The sequence below is a fragment of the Furipterus horrens genome, unplaced genomic scaffold (assembly GCF_987537825.1).
Source record: "Furipterus horrens unplaced genomic scaffold, mFurHor1.1.pri manual_scaffold_9, whole genome shotgun sequence".
NCBI classification, from domain to species: domain Eukaryota; kingdom Metazoa; phylum Chordata; class Mammalia; order Chiroptera; family Furipteridae; genus Furipterus; species Furipterus horrens.
The window spans coordinates 91,355,806-91,380,488 of NW_028327179.1; the positions used below are offsets into that span (position 1 = coordinate 91,355,806).

The window sequence follows — 24,683 nt, forward strand, 5'->3', positions numbered from 1 at the left end:
CCACTGTAAAGTTATACTATGTTTCCTTGTATAATTAATAAATATTTGGGGGGAGATACTTTTAGAGTATTCAATTATTCTGTCTTCCCTCAAACTTTTGCACACTAATTTTAGCATGCTTGGTGGGTTTCTGTCCACAGTAGTCATAGCATGTTGATTTTGTATTTCCTTCTTTCTTTCTACATTCATTAATTGGCGTTCTTCTTGCCAACTTACTTATTTGTTCAATTATTTTTAAATATCAGAGTAGACTCATGTACGTCTATTTTATTCTAGGATTACAGTTAAGTATTGTTACTTATTTTATTGCTCAAATTGTTCCAGCTTTGGCCATTGGGAACTCTTTTAGGTTGATTTCTTTGCTCTGTCATCCGTTTTGAGCAGTTCCTTGCTTTCTGGTGCCAAAAAATGCTCCAGAATCACCTCTTCTTGCCCAGACCTGGAATCAAGCCCTTCAAGGAGCTCTGGCCCCTTTTGTTGGAGAGTGGTATTGACAAAGCAAGATCTGAGTGCGGGGTATGCTCATTGCTACCGGGGTGCCAGTGATAAAGGCACGATTTTTCTTTCTAAAAGTATTTTCTTTGTTTGCATCTGCTGTAGTGCCTGAAATTCTGAGTCTTCTAGAAGCCTGTGTGATTGAAAATAAGATGTCCCACTACACTCCAGCCACCTTAGTGATGGACTGTTATGTCTGGGAGGTTTTTCCAGTTCCCAGTTAAATTGCAAGCATCCCTGGACTGTAGGATGATGTGAAGGGGGCCCAGGAGCAGCCCAAGCCCAAGCACAGCCAGGACACAGTGACAGGGAGGGACATGGGAGAGGAAGTGACTGTTAGGGCTTCCTCCCCGGCTTTCCGAAGGCCTAATCTACCCCGCATCCCAGCTTTTCACATCCCTAAAGCAGAGAATAGTCCTTCTTCGCTCTCCATTTTGAGTATATAAAAAGTATTTTGAGTGTTTTGAGTCTGAAAATCGCTGAGAACTGGAAAAAATACCTAGGAAATAACTTACTTTAATAACTTATTTTAAGCCACCAAAGGCCTAGATATCTACTTTCTAAAATGTGTTCCTGCCCTGGCCAGCTGGCTCAGTTGGTTGGAGCATCGTCTTGTACACCCAAAAGGTTGTGGGTTCGATTCCCGGTCAGAAAGCAACCAATCAATGTTTTTCTCTCTCTCTCTCTTTGGTCTCTCTCTCTCTTTCTCTCTCTCTCTCTTTAAAAAAATCAGTGGAAACGTATCCTTCGGTAAAGATTTAATAAATAATAAAATAAAATAATATGTCTTTCTTTGCCAAATTCTGTCCCTTATTTGCCCTACTCATATAATTCCAGTCCTTTAATTGGTCTCAACTGCTTTCTTCTCTTTCAAGTGCATTTGCTCATCTATAAACTCTTCTGATGACCTGTACTTCCTTTCTTCTTAATGTCAGCATGGTATAGTTCCCTCCATTCATTTACTATTCGTCGGCAGCCGTCCGTCTCGAGAGACGATGGTGTAGCTTCTTAAGAGTCTATCTGCACCGCCGAGAATGGCTGTGCAGTCCGACTCGGGAGTGACATGGTATCTGTCTCCTCCCGTGTTGAATCGACATCTTGTGATGACGCTGAAGCTACAGAGCCTGGGCAGGGTAATATGGAGGGTCTGCTGTTGCCCATGCAGCAGACCCCCCCTCTCTTCGCAGCTGAAGGGTCCAAGGGAAAGACGGAGTCGATACAGCTTGGGTTCAGGTGCGCTGCAGGAGTTGCCGGTGTTGACTACAACGTCAAACCGCCTTAGGGACTCCGGCTCCGGATTTTCTGTCGGGGTTTACTCCCTTAGCCTTTCCCCTGAAGAGGTATGCCGCAAGGCAGCGGAGGTTTTTTGGAGTCAGAGTTTTCCTTCTCTGATGTACCCTGACTGGAAGATCGAACCAGCGACACTTAGCTCGCAGGCCGACGCTCAATCCACTGAGCTAAACCAGCCAGGGCTGGTTTACACATATACTATTACTATATGTGTATTCACAGGTCAAGTGGGTTTCTTAGACAATACATAATTGGGTCATATTTTTTGATCCATCCTGATAATCTCTGCCTTTTAGTTAATGCATTTAGACCATTAATGTTCAAAGTGATTATATAGTGAATTAATACCTACCATATTCACTACTGTATTCTATTTGTTACCCTTGTTCTTTATTTCCATTTATTTATTTTTAAACTAAAAAACTTTTAATTATCCTTGACATACAACATTATATTCATTTCATGTGAACTGCATTGCCTTTTGTGGTTTCAATTGAGAATTTTATATTTTTTCTCCTTTTTTTTAGCATATCAGTTATGCTTTTATTCTCTTTAGTGCTTGCCCTAGAATTTACAAGAAACATTTATAATGAATCCAATTCCACTTTCAAATTATACTATATCACTTCACTAGGAGTGCAAGAAACTTATAATACCCTAATTTTTTCCTGTCCCTTATATTATTGCTGTTATTTGTTTAATTTATATATAAGCATGCATAAGCATATACAGATATCCATAAGTTATATGCATAAATATACATAATTGAATACATTGTTGCTATTATTCTTTTGAACACACTGTTATCTGTTGGATCAATTCAAAATAAGAAAAGTGACAGTTTTGGGGGGAGATTTTTCAATCATTGTTGTTCCAAATATTTCTTTTCTATCTTCTCTTTCTGATACTCCCATTATGCGTATATTATACCGTTTGTAGCTGTTTCATAGTCCTTGGATATTCTATTCTGGTTTTTTTTTCCCCCTTGTTCTCTGCTTTTTGGTTTCTGAGGATTCTGCTGATACATCCTCAGCTCAGAGTCTCTTTCCTTAGCCATCAAAGACCCTCTTCATTTCTGTTACAGTACAGAGGTTTTTATCTCTAGCATTTTGGGGGCTGTTTCTTTGGATTTCCATCTCGCTGCTCCCATTGCCCATCTGTTCTTGCATGTCACCTTCTTTATTTATTAGGGCCCTTAGCACATTAATCATAGTTGTTTTAAATTCCCGGTCTGAAAATTCCAACATCTCTGCCATGTCTGCCTCTGATGTTCGCTCTGTCTGTTTAAATTGGGTATTTTGCCTTTTGTCTGTTTGATCATTTTTTTCTTGATAGCTTGACATGGTGTACCAGGGAACAGGAACAGCTGTCAGTAGGCCTTTAGTGATGTGGTGGTGCAGTGTGTGTGTGTGTGCACGTGTGTGTGGAGAGTACTCTGCGGCCCTATGTATGATCAGGTCTCAGTCTTTCAGTGAATTTCTGCCTCTGGACTGCGAGCTTCACAGATGTTTCCCATTTGTGGGACAGGATGCCCAGAGCCCACGGGTGTTGGGTGTTTCCCTCCCCCCAGGTCAGCTGGGCTCTGATTATACCTCAGCAGGCCAGGCTCTGCTTAACTAGTCTCACCCGAGGGCAGGCTGGTCCCGCACGGCCTGCTCCGCAGTATTTCAGAATGGCTCCTTTCCCTTCTCCCTGCTGGGAACTTTTCTCAGGTACTCACTGTGGGAATAGGTTGAGCTCCTGGAGGAAATTTCAGGATATAGGCACACGTGGGAGGTACACGGGTTTGGTTGCAGACCACTGTGGTAATCAGTGTAGCCCCAACGGGAGCTGTAATCTTCCTGCTGGGGGAGGGCCTTGCCTCGCGTCTGTGAAACCCGCAACATCAGTGCGGCGCAATAAAACGAGGTGCGCCCGCGTCGTGGGCGCGCCCCTGTGCGGGGTCCTCCTGGAGCTTTGGGCCGCCAGCAAGGGGTCCGTGGTGAGGTCCGGTTTTGCAGCCCTGCGCTGGTTCCTGCCGACGTCTCTGCTCCGGTGAGTCCTGACTTGTCTGTTTGTCCCTCCCGTCTCGGGGACAGCAAGTTGCCGTGTGTCCTCCCGTCCCTTACAGATTCAGGCAGAGCGGTTGATGTTCCCGTCGGATCAGCGTTTATGATACTTGTTGGGGTGGAGTGGTGACTAAGTTCCTTACGCGTGGAACTGAAAACGGGAGGTCTTTTTGGGCTTTTAACTAACTTCCAAGTTTGGATTCCCCCCACCCCCCACTTGCACGGCACCTCTCCTCCCCCATCCTACCCCTCTAAACATCCAGTGGGTTTGTATTTGAGGGTCAAGATCACTGCCAAGGTAATATGTTTCTCAGACAGGCTGACTGACATGCTTTGGAGAATGTGGTAGAGGAGGTGAGTTGGGGTGGGGAGCGGTGGCAGACAGAGTTGGAACAACCACCGTCCTGTGGCTCCTTCCCTGGCCTGACCCCCAGAGGTTCAGGTGGCCCTCGTAGGCTCTTAGATCTGGCATCTTGGAGATCCTAACGACTTGCCTGCTGAGCAAAGGCCTTCCTTCCACCCTGGAAAGAAAGTTCGGGCTCTTTGAAAAGCCCCGCCCAGCTCTACTACCTGGACGCTGGGACAGCGCAGGAGTCTGGCTGCCTCTGTTGCGGGGCAGCGACACGCTGCGTTATCAAGCATCTCTATGCCTAGGAGAGGACAGGGGCTCCCCGCCTGGCATTTGTAGAGGCAGATCATGTTTGGGGACGCTGTGGGGGTTCTCAGCATTGAGAAAGTCCTGGGGAAAGGAGCCCAGCCAGTTATCATTTATTTATGCTACCGAAGGGCAATGGCAACACAGGTGACAATGGGACGGAAGGACAAGCCCTGTTATGTATTCATAAACAGAAAGCCTGACAATGGGGAGGGGGATGGGTCACGGAGGACTAATAGGCTCCCTGGGCCCCAGATTGGGGCCCTTCTGATGACTCCTTAGTGAGGCTGCTGAGAAGGAGAAAGGATTTTTTAAATTTTTCCCTCTTCAGCCACCTGTGTCTGTGGAACGTAAAGGTATTTAATTAGCAAGTTCTTTATAAGAAGGCAGCCACTGCATTACCTGGATGGATGCAGAACAGATACACCTGGAGGCTGGATTTTTAAAGCAAATTTCCGTATTTTTCGCACTATAAGATGCACCTGACCGTAAGATGCACCTAGGTTTAGAGGAGGAAAACAAGGAAAAAAAAATACTCTGAACCAAATGGTGTACTAAAATATTTAATAAAATATAACAGAATACTATTTCAACCATGTAAAGTGAACAGCAGTCAACAGCAGTATTAAGAACCATCATCACTGTCATTAACAAATGAGGAGAGGCTTTAAGGTTCAAGTGCTCTTCTAGTTTTCTGGGAACCCCAAGAACTCATCATTGCTAGTGTCAGAATTTATGAAGCTCAGTTGCTCACAATCACTGATACCACTTTCTTCACTATCTTCATATATGATACTATCTTCAGTTCCATCTAAGGCATTGCTAATGCCACATTTTTTGAATGACTGTACAACGGTTTCATCCTTCACTGAGAGGTAACACACATCACGGTCTGTGACACAATATTTGTTCCATAAGACGCACAAACATTTCCCCCCACTTTTTGGGGGTAAAAAGTGCGTCTTATGGAGCAAAAAATACGGTAAGTAAAAGATTTATTGACAGTCTACAAAATGCCAGCTCTGGTCTAGGTACTGGGATCACAAAAATTACAACAATGGTCCCTGGCATGTAGCTCACAGCCTACCTGGCTATTCCAGGTCAAGGGCAAAGCAGTGAAGAGGTTGCTAGATCAATCTGTAAGTACTTTTGTAGTGTTGTGTGCTCAGGGGAGATTTAAAAAATTGTAGCATATTTCTCAAGGGGCTCATGGACTGGTAGAGAAGGCAAAAATAAACGTAGGTGGTGTAGTTAAAAGAATATTTTAGTGGAAATACAGGCAGCAGGACTTGGAAAAAGGGAAAGATCATGGCGGTTGGAGTCTAGAGAAGGTCATGAAGAGATAGTGGGAGACTCATTTCTAAAGAGAGGATGAGAAGGCAAAGCCCAGGGCTCAGGAGCCAGGTCAGATATTGACCTTGACATGGTCAGGGACTAGGAAGCCACTGAAGGCCTTTGAAGCCAAGAGGGTTGTATTTGTTTCCTGGGGCTGCCCTCACGAAACCCACCCCAGATCACTTAGCAGAAAGGTATAGGCCCATTGTTCTGGGGGTAGAAGTCAGCAATCCAGGTGTGAGCAGGACCATGTTTTCACTGAGACTCTGGATGGAGTCCTTCCATGCCTCTTCCCAGCGTCAGGTGATGGCCACCCATCCTCGGCGTTCCTTCGCTTACAGTTACCTCACTCCTGTCTTCACCTCCATCTTCCCACGGTATCCCCCCTCATGGTTTCTCATGACCTTCTTATGGACAGCAGATGCATTGGAGTAAGGACTTGTCCTCCTTCAGCGTGACCTCATCGTAATGAGTTATATCAACAGCCCTATTTCCAAAGAAAGTCACATTCTGAGGTATTGGGGGTTAGGACTTCAACATATTTTGGGGAGACACATTTCAACCCATATGATGGGTGAGTTGGTGGAAGTGGGATCTTGAGAAAGTCTGAATGGAGCGTGTTAATGGGTTGGAGTGGGAGGGCCTCCTGGCTGGCGTTTGTGGCCATCTCAGGGCCTGCAAGGGCCAGTGGTGTGGAGAGTTAAGCTTGGCAATGGGAGAAATGACAGCAGGAGAAGGTGGAACTATGTGTGCCATCAGGCCAGCTCGGCTAGGTTTTAAATCTACGTGACCAAGAGAATGATATTGTGACATATGTTCAATTAATTGAGTTTGATAAGTGTACTAGTTGGAAGGAAGGAATGTTTTCTCTGGGTGGGTGGCCAGTAGAGATTGTGAGTTTAGTTTTGGACGTAGAAGGTGGTTGGAAGGCAGGGCCCAGAGCTTGGGTGAGATTTCAAGAAAGAGGTAGATTTGGGGCTCATTGCCATGGGGAACAGGGGTGTCCCGGAGCCCTTGAGTTATTGCCTGTGTCCCAGACCAGCCTTTGGATTGACGTTTCTTATTTTGATATTGAGCACTGTCCACTTGATCATGACTTCTCTCGCCAATGGGGTCGGAACTCCTCTTGTAGCAGGAACACTAGGTGCACTGTGTTGATGACGTGACAGGCTTATTGTGGGGACTGGGTCCTTGAGGATGAGGTGGAAGTGCCTTAAGAGTTAGGATGCAGAAGGACTGCATCCATTGACCCCCTTCTTGTTTCCAGGGTATTCTTATTTATGCCTCTAAACTCTCAGTCCCGATACCGTCCCTTGTTGCGATTAGAAATGGTATATTTTCAGATTTCCTAAAACCTGGCATAACTGCTTTCTTAAAACAGTGTCTGTCTTTAAACATTTGAATCATTTTATAATCATTCGGTGCTGCAAATGGGTCTTAGAGGAGGGCTCTCAGTGCTTGCTCCTGGCTGGCTGAGCCACAGGTGTTTCTGGTTGCATTAGTCAATCTCGCTTACATTTCACTGGCCCTGCTGCCCATCAGCTATTCGTGTTTGCTATGGAGGCCTGGGTGGTCTTAATTGAACCTTTTTTAGGTCCATCATCAGGGGAGAAAGCAGGATTGAGCAAGGAGGACCTTCAGTTTTCATTGGATGGATTTACTTATGTGTACAAGGAACTCAATCATTGGTTTCAGAAGTGTTCCTGGGTTCCCAGCAGACACACTTCAGCTCAGCTAAGGGGGAGAACAAGAGACCTGGGAAGTTCATCTAGGATGCAAGTTCAGTGTGTGCAGAGAACATCACACAGCGTGGTGAAAGGAATAGCTACTCTGTGGCGATCAACCTCATGCAGCCCATCATCCTATATCTGGACACCTTTTTCTTTGACAAAATTAGCCCAGAAGCTTATGAAAGCAAATAGTTGTTTCTTCTTAACAAGGAGACAACCTCAAAGAGGAAGAATGGAGCCAAAACTATGGATGTGATTTTTGGCAGAAAAGATTATCAAGTTGACATGTGAAACTCTAAACATAATTTCTTCCTAAAATATGTCAGGAAGCACAAGGCAATCTTTAACCCAAATAAATGACTCTGGCAAGAGAAAAATAAGAAACAAAGAGACTTTCCCCATGTTTAGCACTCTGTAATTTTCAGGCGTGTTAAGTCATGTATTTGACTCATAATAAAATAGTGAATAGCTCATAAAAAATTAATTTAATCAAATAAAAATGTTCTGGGTCAGAGGTACTAGATTTATTTATTTATTTAATTCCCTAATATTTAATCCGTAAGACCTCCTTTTAAAAGTCAATGCCCTTTTAATCTTCTGAAATGAGGGCATTGAAACTTTTAAAAGCTAACCAACATGTGAAACATATGCAGTTGGTTACGCTGTCCTCAGAGAAGAATTCCTTTTTTCTTCCCACTTTCAAACCATAGCAAGACTTCCTGCGTGAGCAGCTCAGTCGCCCATGGCAACTGGGTGGCAAACATCCAGGTTTTAATGGGGTATTTTTATTGATTATTACCATTATGAAGAGAATTGCCAACAGTGGCAGGTCACAAGATTTAAACTCACAGTTATTGTCATGAGATGAACTACAGGGTTTCTGTAATGCACATTCAAAAAGAAAAGGAGTGAGAAAAAGGGCTTCTGTGCTGAGTGCAGGGAGTAGATATTCGGAAACACAGCCTCCTTGGGGAGATCAAGCCTGGCCACCACATTTCTGCTTTATACCGCAAGCGAAATGCTGGCTGGCCTCTCCCTGGACTTGGAAGCTCCCTACACAGAGAGCCATGCTTCCCCTTAGGGCAGCAGTGTTAGAGGGCGCTGGGGCAGAATGCATCAGGGTGGGGCCTGCTGCTAGTCCTTGATGAGGGAGAGGACACAGAGCCGGAGGTGGCCCTGGGGCAGTGTCATGAGCTGGGCGGCAGGTGATCCCCTGGGGGGCCTGCTCAGCATCTCCTCTCATCTCCATGCTGCTGCCACCTGCGACCTCCCTCCCGTGTCTTAGCCTGCACCAGGGTTATACACCACCATCCACTGCAAAGTGGAGAGCGTCTAACCGCATGGAGTTTTGTACACCATTTCATGCAAATGCACAAACCCCATGAGAGAGGCGCCCACCCGAGTAAGACACGGGTGCTTGCCCTCCATGAGCAGGGAGGTCCTCTCCACCACCCTCTCGTGTGTGTCCTAGCTGTTTCCTCATTTCTTCCCAGCACCCATCACGACCGTTTTCTGTGAAGGCCAGAGAGTAAATATTTTAGGCTTTGTGAGCCAGATAGCCTGTGACAACACTTGTATCTGTTGTCGTGCTATGGGAGCAGCCGCCCACAATATGTACACGAAGGGGCACACTGCATTCCAGTAAAACTTTACCAAACAGGTGGTAGGCCAGGGTTGGCTTGCGAGCCATGGTTGGCTGAGATTATGGTAAAATACCATAACATTTTAGACTGCCAACAAAAAGTACATTAACTTAAGTATTGCTACTTGTCAAACTTGAAAATTAAATGCCATCTTTGTAGAATTTGATTTCATCAAGAGAAGTGATTGATAGATGCGTGTTACATAATTTTTTCACCTAATTGTTTAAAGTCATAAATCCATAAACATTTTTCTAAGAATTTTTTTAATAATTTGGTAAAACCTGTGTTCATAAAATACAATGCTATGAGTTGATTCAGTGAAAGGGGGAGGGGCAATATAATAAGGTGTAGAGAGCAGACACTTTAGAGTCAGACTGCCTGAGTTCAAACCCTGGCTCTACCACTAACTGGCTGTGTGGCCACAGGCAACTGAACTTCTCTGAGCTTTTAGTTTTCTCATCTGATAATAGGGATGACTATAGTGCTACCTCATAGGGTTATTATACAAATTGTCAGTTCATGTAAAAAACTTAGAATGATGTCCAGATCACAGTAAATGCTCAGTTAAAGTGGTGAAACAAATATTAAAATATCATAAAACTCAACTCCCTTAAATAGTAATTTTTAATAAGCAGGGGCATAGTTTTTAGGTTCATCATGTTGTATAGTCTGAAGAACTCTTTGTTAGAATAAATAAATTTAGTTAAGTCAGAGGATACAAAAATCCATTGCGTTTTTATACACTAACAACGATCCAAAAAGAAAAAACAATTCCATTTTCAATAGCATCATAAAGAATAAAATACTTAGAAATAAGCTTAACCTAGGAGGTGAAATACATATACAATAAGAACTACAAAGCATTAACAAAAGAAATAAAAGACAAAGAATAGATGGAAGGGCAACTCATGTTCATGAATTGGAAGAATATTGTTAAAATGTCCATGTTTCCCAAAGTGATATATGGATTCAATGCAATTCCTAACAAGATCCCATTAAAATTTTTAGAGACATAGGTAAACAATCCTTAAATTAATCTGGAACCACAAAACACTCCAGATAGCCAAAGCAACTTTGAGCAAGAAGAACAAAACTGGAAACATCACACTCCCTTATTTCAAAATATACTACAAAGGTACAATAATAAAAACAGATTGGTCCCGTCATAAAAATAGACATATAGACCAATGTAACAGACTAGAGAGCCAGAAATAACCCTCACATCTACAATCAACTAATATTTGACAATGGAGCCAAGAATACTCAGTGGGGAAAGGATAGTCTCTTTGATAAATGGTGTTGGGAAAATTGGATAACCCCATGCAAAAGAATAAAATTAGACTTTTATGCGATATCATATACAAAAATCAACTCAAAATAGATAAAAGTTAAATTTAAACCCTGAAAAAAAGAACTCTTAAAGGGAAACATAGGGAAAAAGCTATTGACATTGGACTGGACAATGATTTCTTTGACACCAAACGCACAGGCCACGAACTCAGAAACGTCAGACAAGTGGGACAATATCACTCTAAAAAGCTTCTGCAGAGCAAGGGAAACCACTGACAAAATGAAAATGCAACCTATAAAACTAAAGAAAATATTTTCAGACCAGATATCTGATAAGTGGGTTATATCTAAAATATATGAAGAACTTCTATAACTCAATAGTAGAAAAACAAGCAAACCCAATAACTGGATTGAAAAATGGGCAAAGAACCTAAACAGACATTTTTTTTTTTTTCCAAAGAAGACATACAAATGTCCAACAGATATATGAAAAAGTGTTCAATGTCAGTAACCACTAGGGACATGAAAAATACAACCTCAATAAGATATCATCTCACACCAGTTAGGTTGGCTATTAGCAAAAAAACAAAGGACAAGTGTTGGCAAGGATGTGTGGAGAAAGGGGCGCCCTTGCACTCTGTTGGTGGGGAGTCTAATTGGTGCAGCCACTATGGAAAACAGTGCCAGGTGGCGCCAAAGTAATTTTATAGCTGTTTGTATGGAAAATAATACAATAACTAAGAATAATACAAGAATAAACTGATTTGTGTACTCATAACTGTAAACCTACTTCTGCCCCCACCTTGTAAAGAGATTCCTCCAAATATTAAAAATAGAGTTAACACTTGATTCAGCAATCCCATTTCTTTTTTAAATAAATTTTATTTTTCAATTACGGCTGACAGACAATGTTATATTATTTTCAGGTGTACAACATATTAATTAGACATTTATATAACTTACAAAGTGATCACGCCATTAAACCTAACACCCACTGGCACCATACATGATATTATTGACTATATTCCTTCCCCATAGCTGTTTTTATAACTGGCGGTTTGTACGTCTTAATTCCTTCCCTGTTTTCACCCAGTGCCCAGCTCCCCCATCCATCTGGCAACCACTGATTTGTTCTCTGTATCTGTTTTGTTAGTTTTACATTCCACATGTAAGTGAAGTCACATGGAATTTGTCTTTCTCTGACTTATTTCACTAAGTCTATCCATGTTGCTGCAAATGGTAAGATTTCATTCCTTTTTATGGCCGAATAATATTCCATTATAATATTGTATATATACAATATATGTAATATTTCATTATATAATACTGTGCCACATCTTCTTTACCCATATGTCTGTTGATGGACACGTAAGTTGCTTTCATACCTCAGCTACTGTATGCTGCATTGAACAGAAGGGTGCGTATGTCTTCTGGATCTCTATTGGATAAATACCCAGAAATGGAATTGCTGAGTCATATGGTAGTTCTCTTTTTAACTTTTTGAAGAACCTTCATACTGTTTTCTACAGTGGCCGCACCAGATTACAATTTAAATTTCCACCAACAGTGCACGAGGGTTCACTTTTCTTCACATTCTCACCAATGCTATTTTGTTGATTTAGTGATGGTAGCCATTCTGACAGGTGTGAGGTGATATCTCATTGTGGTTTTAATTTGCATTTTCTTAATGATTGGTGATGTTGAGCATCTTTTCATATTACTACTGGTCATCTGTGTGTCCTCCCTCTTTTGAGAAATATCTACTCAGGTCCTCTGCCCATTTTTTAATTGAATTGTTTGTTTTGGTGTTAAGTTGTACGGATTTCTTATATATTTTGGATATTAACCCCTTACCAGATGTATCATTAGTGAATTTCTCCTATTCAGTACACCGTCTTTTTTTTAATGGTTTCCTTCATTATGCAAAACTTTTCAGTTTGATATAGTCTCATTTATTTATTTTTTCTTTTGTTTCCCTTGCCCAAGAAGACGTAGCCAAAAAAAATTACTAAAAGAGATGTCAAAGAGTTTTCTGCCTATGTTTTCTTTCAGGAGTTTTATGGTTTTGAGTCTTAAATGTAAATCTATAATCTATTTGAGTTTATTCTTATTCTATTGGTGTAAGAAAATGACCCAGTTTCATTCTTTTGCGTGTGTCTGTTCAGTTTTCCTAACACTGTTTATTGAATAGACAGTCTTTACCCCATTGTATGTTGTTCCCTTTGTTGTAGATTAACTGACCACAAAAGGTGTGGGTTTTGCCAGCTTTCTCTATTTCGTTCCATAGATCTGTGTGTCAGTTTTTATGCTCGTACCATACTGTTTTGTTCACTATAGCCTTGTAGATTGTTTTGTTATCAGGTGGAGTGATGCCTCCAATTTTATTCTTCCTTTTCAAGATTACTCTTCCTATCTGGGGTCTTCTGTGGTTCCATATAAATTTTAGGATTATTTGTTCTAGTTCCGTGGAAAACACCATTGGTATTTTGATAGGTATTGTGTTGAATCTGTAGATTGCTTTGGGTAGTATAGACATTTTAATGATGTTAATTCTTTCTACCCATGAGTATGGTACATGCTTTCGTTTATCTGCATCTTTTTCAATTTCTTTCTTCAGTGTTTTATAGTTTTTCAAGTACAGGTCTTTTGTCCCCTTTGTTAAATTTATTTCTTGGTATTTTATTTATTTTTTGATGCAGTTGCAAATGGGATTATTTTCTTAATTTCTCTTTTTAATAGTTTGTTATTGGGCTATAAAAATGCAACCTATTTGTGAATAATTTGTATCCTATTTCTTTACTGAATTCATTTATTAGTTTTAATAGTTTTTTTTTTTGGTGTGTGAATTCTTTAGGGTTTTCTCTATATAGCATTCCAACAATTCCATTTCTGGGTTTATATCCAAAGTAATTGAATTTTAAACCTCAAAGAGGTCTGATCTACATTCTCATGTTTATTGTAGTATTCACAATAGCCAAGACATGGAAACAACTTAAATGTTCATCAATGCACACATAGGTAAAGGAAATGTGGTTGCAGGGTGGGGCATAAGTAGATTGACAGTTGTGAGTATGCAAAAGAGTTTATTCTTGTATTATTAGTAGTAATTTTATTTTTCATAGAACTGTAGACCTACTTTTGCCCCACCGTGTATACATACTATGTAACATTATCTAGCCTTACTAAAGAAGGAAATCCTGATATTTACGACAACATAGATGGATGGACCTTGAGGGTATTATGCTACATGACACAAAGCAGACCCAACAAATTATGCATGATCTCACTTGTATGTGACATCTAAATTACACTGGTCTCCCCACTTACCCGTGGTTTTGCTTTCTGAGGTTTCAGTTACGTGCAATCAACTGTGGTCCAAAAATATTAAAATGAAAAATTCCAGAAATAAACAATTCATAAGTTTTAAATTGCGTGCCATTCTGAGTAGCATGATGAGATCTCCTGCTCTCCCGCTCTGGGATATGAATCATCTGTCCCCCAACCCCCTGTCCCCACCCCCACCCCCCCGCACATGCTCCCTGCCATTAGTCACTTAGTAATCCAGTTATCAAATCAACTGTCACGGTATCACAGTGCTTCTGTGCCACTCATTTTCCTTTTACTTACTAGCCCCAAAGCCATTCACATAATCTTTATTACAGCATATTGTCATAATTGTTCTATTTTATTAGTTGCTATAATTTATAAATTAATCAGAGGTAGGTATGTATAGGAAAAATGTATAGACTCTACAGGGGTTAGTACTACACATGGTTTCAGGCATCCACTGGCAGACTTGGAACATATCTGCCATGGATAAGGGGGCGCTACTGTAGTCAAACTCATAGAAGCAGAGTAGAATGGCAACCGCCAAGGGCTGGGGGAGACAGAAGTCGGGAGGTGTTGGTTCAGGTGTACAATGTTTTAGTTCATAAATTCTGGAGATCAACTGTTTAAAAAGAAAGAAAAAAAAGCACCGTGTCACAGAGACTTCCCATAGATCGAAGCAGCATCCTGTAAGGGAGCAGGTCTGAGCATTGTTTTTGAATATCTGGGTGAGCAGCTTTTATTTTGACTTAATTTGGGGGCGCATGGGCTCTAGGAGACACTGTTCACGTGCTATTTACTGGCTGTGAGCAAGATACTTAACCTCGCTAACATCTCACTACTGTGGAAATTGAATAAGGTAAAACCGTTCTCAGCCGTGTTAAATTAAAAAAATTAGTTGTAAAATGACAGCTTAGACCAGAGTACTTTCAAGACTACTGAAATCTGACTAGCAAATCACAAGCAGTGGCAAAGGAGCCAGGCTTGGTGGGTTCTCACAGGGGATGTATAGAACATATGGGACATTATTAGAAGTCAGGAAGGGACATACAGATATATAATACATATCCAGACTCATTAGTAAACCCTTAGAAAAAGGTGGCTTTAAAAATGACTCTAGTTACCTAGTAGTATCCTCGACACTGGCACCCCATGGCTGGGGAATCGTCTATGCATGGTTTTCCTTTGTGCAATGAGATTCTGTGGCTACGAGTGTTGCCTGGCATGTGAGCCGTCCTTCTATCCAGACCGTGTAAATGAGACTCTCTGCTGCTGCAGCTGCACAATGCCTCGGAGTTGCTAGGGTGGCCAGACACTCCTCTGCTTTGCTCCTCTATTTACAGCTGGGTTTCAGGATATGCTGCTACAATGGCTCCACCACCTGCATTTGATGCCAGGTCCCCATTTTCTCAATGAATCATTGACTTGGTGGTATTTGTCTTATACTTCATTGATTTCAGTTGGCAATACCAGTAAGTGCCTCTGAGGCTAGTTGGCCAGCATTTGGGTACAATGACACTTAGGCCCCGTGGTCATCCTTTAGTCAGGATTCACGGAAACAAAGCTTATTTCACATTTGACGGTAGAATGGCTTGACATCAGTAGTTCAGAACAAATACAGTGAATGTCTACCATGTGTCAGGTGCTATCAAAGCTGCTAAGTTTTTTCAATCAGTAATTATATTTCAATGGAGTAAAAGCCTTGGGGAAAAAAATATCCTAACGCTGATGTGTGATGATCTGGCTGGCATCTGGGACAGCTGACCTGAAACAGAATAGTTAGTTGGCAGCGGAGAGTCCCTAGTCACAGCGCTGATACCAGCACAGGGCGGCGGGGTTGAGAAAGAAGTCACTGGCCTCACAGACAGCTTCTCTCCGGCTGCAGGACCAGCAGGCAGAAGCCAGCAGGGACGTAGTTAAGTGACGGCAGCAATCCCACAGTGACCTGTAATGTGGCAAGCACAATGCTGCTCCCCAAATTCCTTGATGTTTCCCTCTTTGGAGCCACTGTTGTGGCCCCAAAAGAAGTCTTACCCTGACTTCTTTTGCCCTGAACATACCTTTGAAGATCACCTTAAGACTTTCTTGCACTGTATCCAGAGGTCCAGGCCTTGGCCAGTTTTGCTATGACTCCCGTATTAAAGGCTTCTGCCTACTCTCTAGGAAGCCAGCCTTGATGATCATATTTTCAGGCTTTTGGACCAGTGTTTCTTTCTCCCTTTATGGTCTCTACACTGGTCCTCAAACTTGGGTGTAGATCAGAATCACCTGGAGGGCTTGTTGCACGGGAATTGCTGGACCCAGCCCCAGTTTGATTTGGGAGGTCCAGGCTGGGCATTTCTATCAAGTTCTCAGGATATGGCGCGGTTACTAGTCCAGGAACCACCTTTTAAGCATCACTGGTCTTGCAGAAAGAGGAAAGAAAAAATGTCTCCTAACAGCCTGATACACCGTGCTGCGTGTTACATCTTGTGAGAGCTGGCTGCTCTCTAATCACAAAAGAATTTCATAGTAACTCACCCTCAGCTTTCTTTCCTATAGTTGTGTGCCCTCCATCAGCGACACTGGTCTGCTCTTCAATTATTATACAAGAGGGCCCTTGTCTCTCCTTTAAAACATTTTAACCAGACTTTTATAGACCTTAATTCTTAAAATGAGAACTTCAATGCTTATAAACTTTTCTATGGACACTCCCACCTACGGCCACAGTACCCACATTTATACATGAAAGCTCTGCAGGGGCTTCTGCTGTTATTTTAGCATCTGTACATATTTTTTCCCATCATTAAAGGACCATTTCAAAACTAAACTACACAATAGTCTTGGGGTGCTGACAAAATTACAGTAGAATCACAAATTTTACATATAATCTTGTTCAGTTTTAAGGTTCAAGTGATTTAATGTTAAATCCGAACATTTATACTGAAGAGTACACCCTAAACAAGTGCTCTTGGTCAAGTGAGTTTGGAAAAAAATGGCGACCCGCCAAGGACCAGGCAGCAACTTAAATGAGCACATGGAAGGACCAACTTTAGCACCTGCTTAGATCCTCATGTTCCAAGATGTGCCATTGCTGGTTGCCCTGTCCCTTGTAATGTGACCCACTGTTTATGGCAAAACAATTTGTACCAGGAAACTGACACAAAAGCAAAACTTCCCAATGAGCAGGATAGTTTATTTCAGTTACGTTGTCCTTTTGTCTTATTTTTCTTTGAACTTATTTTTTTCTAGAAGTGGGATTCTGGGAGGAAATTTAGTTTAATTAAAAGTTTGGGTCTATCAAAGTACTGGTCCACTTGTGAGAAGGCTGGAAAAGGATGGCGACAGTGACCGAGGGAGAAAAATGCTGCTGGCACGTCACCGGTAGCACAATTCAAGTTTATTCCATTTGTTCTTGCAACACAAAACTTAAACACAGTATTATTTAGCATTCTGATGTACATGAACTAGAGTAATATGAGAAACCCAATTGTGTCAAAAGTATTACATTGTGGAAAAAATGAACTCAAATATATCAAAATGCACAAAGCACTAGTCTTCCTCTGTTACTGCTTAGAAAGATATGATTGTTTCTCCATTTACAAAATAGAACCAGGACCATTGAAATTTTTTAAATTTTGCATGCAAAACACTGCAGTTGCTTACGTAGGAGGAGGGCACTCTCACCAGCTTCTGTACACAGTCGAGTTACGATACCGCATGGAAGAAAACAGCAGCTCAGTTGAACTTTTAAGAAAAATAAAATCAGATATGTACATACAGATTTGAACTGCACTATTTGGGAGAAAGAAATCCATGAATAAAGGGGCTACTTGCAGCTCCCACACACCGCCCCACCCCCGCTCTTTCCCACCCGCTGGGTGTGGAAGGCGAGTTATGCGTGGAAGGCCTCCTCGGGCGCCCTTGGGTGCTGGACTTCCACTGTGGGCCTCTAGGTGCCGGTCTGAAGCTGCAAGGGGGCGTCTGTTAGTACACTGATAGTAAACACTCAGGTGTTCTCATACACCTTGTTTAAGTTGCTACAGTGCACACGAAATGACTGACTTGATACGAAACTAGAGAACATGCAAGGCTTTCTGCTGAGCTGGTATTACTATGGTGGAGAAAAAAACTTAACTCTTTCACTAATGCATGTAGTACCAAAGAGCAGACATGGTTTTAACTTCCTGTACTCAAAGTATGAACATGAAGTGTTGTGAATTTCTCTGCCAAGTGGTTCAGAAATACATTATAAATAACCTAGCTTAAAAAAAAGAAATTGTAAACCATCTTGGCCAGTCTATTCTATGTCTTTATGTTATTTCCTCAAGCAACCTCTTCATAATTATGGGGTTTACAAAGGGGCCGAGAAAGAAGGTGAAGCAGCCTCCACTGCATCACAAGAACATCAGGGTCAACTGTACAAATGGTCACGGGGCTTCTGTACCAGGCGACTGTGGAAAGCAGACCAGGTTTAGGAAGGACAGGTCAGTGCCCTCTCCGCAACTGCAAACTACACAAAACACTTGGGATGTAAAGGTAAAAACTGTGTAGAGGGCCGAATCCAAGCCTTTTAGATCACACTGTGCCGAGAGGTGAGAACAAAGGTATCAGAACACCTTGTCACTACACTGACAATGAAAGACTGACAGAGCGCCCACCGTCTTAAGTGCGGACTCCAGGTTTCAGCTCAGTGATGCAATCATGTACTGATTACTGACTTTGAATCGGACTCTGATAGGCTGCATTAAGGCAGCAGGATTAGCCAAACGTATCGAAGTATTTAAGCCACCATTTTGTGATTGTTTTCTTGGATGCAGAAAAATTACAGGGTTAGGCTAGTTTTAAGTGAAAAAAGCCACAGGATAAAAAAGGGGTCATGGGGAAACACACACACACACACACACACCAACCAGCAACTGATCAATAAGGTTTCTTATTAACCAGGCTGACTGTTCTTGATAGTTTAACTCTGCTGTTGAATGCTACAATCCCTTAAAAAAAATCATTCATAATTCTTTATTATCCACAATTTGAATACAAGTCCCTAACCCCCTCTCCCCTCTTTTTAAAAATTTGAGGTACATTCAATTATTGCATGATGTAGCTAAGGAAAAATCCTAACATTTTTAGTAAGCTTGTATGAGTGGCAGTCAAAGGAATCTTAGTATTTTAAATGCAAAACAGCAAAATTTAAGTATATGTTTTAATTAGTCATACTGCTCATGAAATAAACATTTGAAAATGTGTCTATTTTCTGCAGGTCGTAAGAACCATTTTAGGACATGTATTTAAGGACACAGAATACACTGTGAAGGTGTGACACTTTATGCAATGCATGATTTAGAAAAGAAACAAAAATATACTATGTAAGTGGGTCAGCATATGTTCAGCAGAAGTTTATCAACAACTTGGGGAAATCTGGGTACAAGCATGTTTTTGAAGAGATGGGGTTGACTGTGTCCAAATAGTCAATGTGATCCCGTGCTAACATTGGTGCAGGGAGTAATCAGCACCCAAGGTGGTCTGGGAGGCATCAGCAGTGTCCCTGTTCTGCACACATAACTGAGGCCAATACACTCCAACAGCAAATGAAGGACACCCACAGGTACTCCGACAACCGTTCTCTCTTTGTGTGATACTAACAGGCGTATGGCTATGATTCTACTTTTACATACCCTTTTACGACCAGCAGGAGTTTAAACGTGTTTCAATGTTATATAAATGTGTGAATCTAGAGGAGAAAAAAAATAGGCATACTGGAATGGTTTCTCCTATAGACTTCCAAAATTTAAGATTTTATAAATAAAACTAGTCAGTTTTACCTAAAGATACATGAAATCCATGTGAAAGGGGAGAGGAAATCCAAAGTTCAGTCATCTAGTAATTTAAGAGTGTGCCCCTCCTGACCTGAACTGAGCTTTCAGTGAAGCGAAAAGTCACCGAGGGAAGATTTGGTCACCAACCACAGGCAGCGCTCTTAACTACCCCAGGAGAGTCCCCAAAGAGTGCACCTTAAGGCAGAAGGCTAGAGCTAATTGCTTATCTCAGCACCCTAGGTTTACATCATAGCAGCCCCTACCGCTCGCAGTTAGGGCTACCAAGTATGTATAGTTGGCCTTTGTATAATCAGACCCTCGACACAATCTAATTAATAAATTAACTAGGGGGCTGAGAAGGTCAAATGTTACAGCATTATTTTGTTTTTGCTCTCCCTTGGGTATAAGCTGGGTACTTTTTTGGAAATGGAAGAGAGGATGACTTGATCAGAGTCCTAGTAAAAGTCTGATCGTGATTTTTTCCTCTATTCCGAAACATTGGTTTTCCTGGTAGTCTGATTTGTTATGAATTTCTCTCCCCCCTCACCCTTCTTAAAGTATTTAGCTGAAGAAGCTGGCAGATAGAGTGACAGACAGACAGGCAGCAGTGTGAGGCCACAGGAGAGTCATTCTTCAGAGCTGTCAGCCCATCTGCCCATCACTGAAGCAGAGCTTTGATTGCCTGGTTGTCAGTGGCTTCAAAGGCAGTTAGTCCATCTGGACCTTTCACAGTCTTATCAGCACCCTGGAAAAGAGCGGAAAAAGCCTTTGTCATTAAATGAGCACATGACAGAGAGAGAGAAACAAAAGACAAGATTACACAGCATATGCTAGTGTTTACACCTAGAATTAAAAACTCTTTTACTTAAAAGAGTTCATTCTACTGGAGAAAAAACTCTATAAACACTTGGCAAGGTTATGGATTAAGTTATAAAAGTGTCAGATGATTTTTCAGGTACCAGAAATTTTAAACTACACAGACAACTTGCCAATAACATCGGCCATAACTGGCTTTTATTTATACTAGCCTATATTTACCCAATTAACTAAGCTTTAAAAATGAATATCCCTAAGTGTAATATAAAATAGGGGAAATCCCTTTTGCTAAAGAAGAAAGTTTATGGTGATATAATTATCTTTTTTCTCCTTGCAACACTTTTTGGAGAGTGCCTAGGTGTTAAACATATTATTTCTAAAATCCGGAGCTTACAAAACTTACGTTAGACCAATCCCTAAAGAACACACGTAATACTGATCGTTCCCCTCATACGAACTTAGCAGGAAGCGGCTGGGGTGTGGGCTGGGAAAGCGTCCCGTCCGCACTCCGGGAAATCCCTCCAGCCCGCTCCTGACGCCTCACCTGGAGAGCGACGTTCTGGAGCACTTTCCTTGGTGTTTCAGGTTTCAGAATATGAGCACAGACCTTTCTGTACCTCTCCTGTTTTAATCTGCCTTCCTTTACTAGAATAAAAGGTTCACGGAAGTAGGAATCTTGTCCGTATCACTCACCACCGTGTCCCCAGCGCCTAGAAAAGTGCCTGGCGCGTGGCAGGTGAATGAGCTCCCTGAACTCCCAGGAACAGCAGCACCCCACCGGCTGAGGGCTCTCTGCTAGCTCCAGCCCAACCAGGACTCGGCCCCGGCCCCCAGCGTCCTCCCCTCGTCCCCTCGCCCAGTCTCACTGTTTGTTCCGAAGGCCCACAGGGCTGGCGCCGCTCGGCACTCGGAGACCAGCTCTAGTCCACTCATCTTTCTGTGCTCTAACCCTGTGGCGTTCCGCGCCATTCCTGAGCATGCCTGTGCCTTGCCACAAATTACTCATTTTGATAGGTTTTATGACTAGCATTGTAAGTGATAACTCTGCATTAACACAAACTTAAATATTTTAATGAACAGCTGCTGCTTCTTTAGCTTCCAGAGTTCATTTCCCTTCTTTTGATAACTGCATTCTCATTTCATTTTGGGTAATCACTTGTTCCCATTGTGTGGAGTCCTGGGACTATATAACTCAAGGTGCTATGTACTTTCGTTGCCAAGACTAATTTGACTGACACAGGACGCTGGCTTCTGGATTCTGAATATTGATTGGAGAGATCAAAGAGAGAACAAGAAGTTGGAACTCATTTATTTCTATGGCATCAAACAGAAGAGACAGCTGAGAAGTTTCATCTCTCTAGAGGGCTACAGCTGCCATACCTCTGGCCTCTTCTGGGCCTGATCCTCCAGCTTTTCTGTTCTATGACTGGTCCACTATCTTTAAAATTCTTTCTACTTGTTAGAGCCAATTTTTGCTATCTGCAACCCCCAAAATCTAGCTTATAAAATACTGTAAAAATTTATACAAATCATTTTTTCTGATTATAATAAAAAATCAGAGAACTCAGAATACACAGGAAAACATAAAACTCATGATTTAATAAGTCAGATACAACTTAACACTTTAGTGTTTCTACTCTTTTCTAAATATGTATTATATGTATTTTAAAAATAAATGAATAATCATAAAAGAACTAGTGTGACTATAAGACAAAATACAAACAAAAACCAAAAAACTTTAGGACAAAGAAATATTACTACAAAGAGAAACATTTCATAATGATAAAAGATTTAACATACAAATTTCAAAAATGAAACTTAGGCAAGAATTCCATTTGTAATAGCATCAAAAAGAATAAAATACTTAGAAATAATTTTAGCAAAGTCAAACCAGTTCTTCTAAAGAAGATGAACTATCTTTGTCAATGTGGGTAAGAATGTTAGAAGGAAATGCTTTTTTTGGTACTTGAGGCAGTTATTGGAGAACTTAAATATACCTGGTCTCCTCCCTTCCTTGAGGAAACCACTTTAATAAATTGTCATTCGTTCTAGTGGTTATTCCCACAGCTGCTGACTGACGTCTAGAAGCTTACAGCCTATGTGTATTCCTCCAGGACTTTCATGGTTTCAGTTTTTAGGTTCAAGACTTCCATACATTGTGAGTTCATTTTGTGTATGGTAGACGCTAGTGGTCCAGTTTCATTCTTTTGCATGTGACTGACCAGTTTTTCCAACAGCATTTATTGAAGAGACTGGATGAAGAAAAGATTGCTATGGCTAAGTTAAGTGGTCCAAGTAGATAGCTAGGCTGTTTGTCATTTCTGGGGAGGAAAAGCTTTGAGAATAATGTCCGTCCCTTCATCTACCTATTACTTTAAATAGCCCAATTCTGTTTTATAATAACAGTTCTTTTTTATTTTCAACTACAGTCAACACACAATATTATGTTAGTTTCAGATGTATATCATAGTGATTAGACATTTATTAACTTACATATTGATGACCCCACTCAGTGTAGTACCCATCTGACACCATACATAGTTGTTACAATGTTACTGTATTTTCCTAGGCAGTACTTTATAATCTCATGATTGTATTTTATAACTGGCATCTTGTGCTTCTTAATCCCTTCCCCCTTTTTAACCCCCTCCCCACCGCCCTCCAGTAACCATCAATTTGTTCTCTGTGTCTATGAGCTTGTTTCTGCTTTGTTTGAATATTTTTTAAGATTCCCCATATAAGTGAAATCACGTAGTATATTTCTCTGACTTATTTCACTTAGACTAATACCCTCTAGGTCCAGCCATGTTGAGGCAAATGGCAAGATTTCATTTTTTTTTTTTTATGGCCAATTAATATTCTATTGTACTCGTATATATGTGTGTGTACACATACACACACACGCGCGCGCGGTTATTAAATGCCATACTGTTTGAATTTTTTAAAAAGACTGGAACAGTCAACATGTCATAGGGGTCTGGTTAAACAACAGAAATCTGGTTAAGTATCTCACAACTGTAAAATGACAGCTAATGAAAAAGAACGAGGCAGGAGCTACATGAGCTGATGAGAGAAGATCTCCAAGACAGAACAGAAAAAGATGTTACAGAGCAGTGTGTGTGGTATGATTTCACTTGTGTGAGGAGGGGAAAATTTTACACACACCTGCATATTTCCTAGAAAAAGAAATTAAGTTGATATCTGGTTCCTTATATTTGTTTTTAAAATATATTTTATCGATTATGCTATTAAGAGTTGTCCAAATCCCCCCCCCCTTTGCCCCTCTCTGCCCAGTACCCACCTTCCCTCCAGTAATTCCCCTCCTTAGTTCATGTCCATGGGAGGTGCACATAAATTCTTTGGCTTCTCCATTTCCTATACTATTCTTAACACCCCTTGTCTATTTTGTACCTACCAGTTATGCTTCTCAGTCTCCAGACCACTTCCCCTTTTCTCCCCCTCCCCCCTCCCAGCTGATAACCCTCCAAATGATCCCCATACCTATAATTCTGCTCCTGCTCTGGTTGTTTGTTTTTTTAGACTCAGTTGTTGATAGTGGTGAATTTGTTGCCTTTTTAATGTTCATGGTTTTGAGTTTTTTTAAAAAATAAGTCCCTTTAACATTTCATGTAATAATGGCTTGGTGATGATGAAATCCTTCAGCTTTACCTTGTCTGGGAAGCACTTGATCTACCCTTCCATTCTAAATGCTAGCTTTGCTGGATAGAGTAATCTGGGTTATAGGTCCTTGTTCTTCTTTACGTGAATACTTCTTGAAAACCCAACCAGTTTCATATTTCTGTACCTGTCTGTCCATTTTTCCTAGCACCATTTATTGAAGAGACTGTCTTTACTCCATTCTATATCCTAGCCTCCTTTGTCATAGGTCAACTGACCATAAAGGCATGGGTTTATTTCTGGCCTGTCCATTCTATTCCATTAATTATGTGTCTGTGTTTATGCCAGTACTATGCTGTTTGAGTTACTGTATCTTGCTATCAGGTAGTGTGATACCTCCAATTCTGTTCTTTCTCAGGTTTGCTTTGGCTATGTGAGGTCTTTTGTGGTTCCATATACATTTTAGAATTTTTTGTTTTTGTTATTTGAAAAATGTCATTGGTATTTTGATGGGGAATGCACTAAATCTGTATATGGCTTTGGTAGTATGGACAATGTTAAATATTCCTATTTGTGAGCATGGTACATGCTTCCATTTATTTGTATCCCCTTCAATTTCTTTCTTCAATGTCTTACAG

The 24,683-nt window shown here is 41.2% G+C and overlaps 1 protein-coding gene across 1 annotated transcript in view; it reads right to left on the bottom strand.

The window, feature by feature from the left end:
- Nucleotides 1-17,177: 17,177 nt before the first annotated feature.
- The window catches only part of MTPN (myotrophin), a 50,182-nt gene continuing 42,676 nt past the window's right edge, over nucleotides 17,178-24,683 (bottom strand). The window contains exon 4 of the mRNA XM_090287556.1: nucleotides 17,178-20,356. Within this exon, the coding sequence (XP_090143682.1) occupies nucleotides 20,270-20,356 (87 nt within the window). The 3' untranslated portion in view covers nucleotides 17,178-20,269. The remainder of the gene's footprint in view (nucleotides 20,357-24,683) is intronic.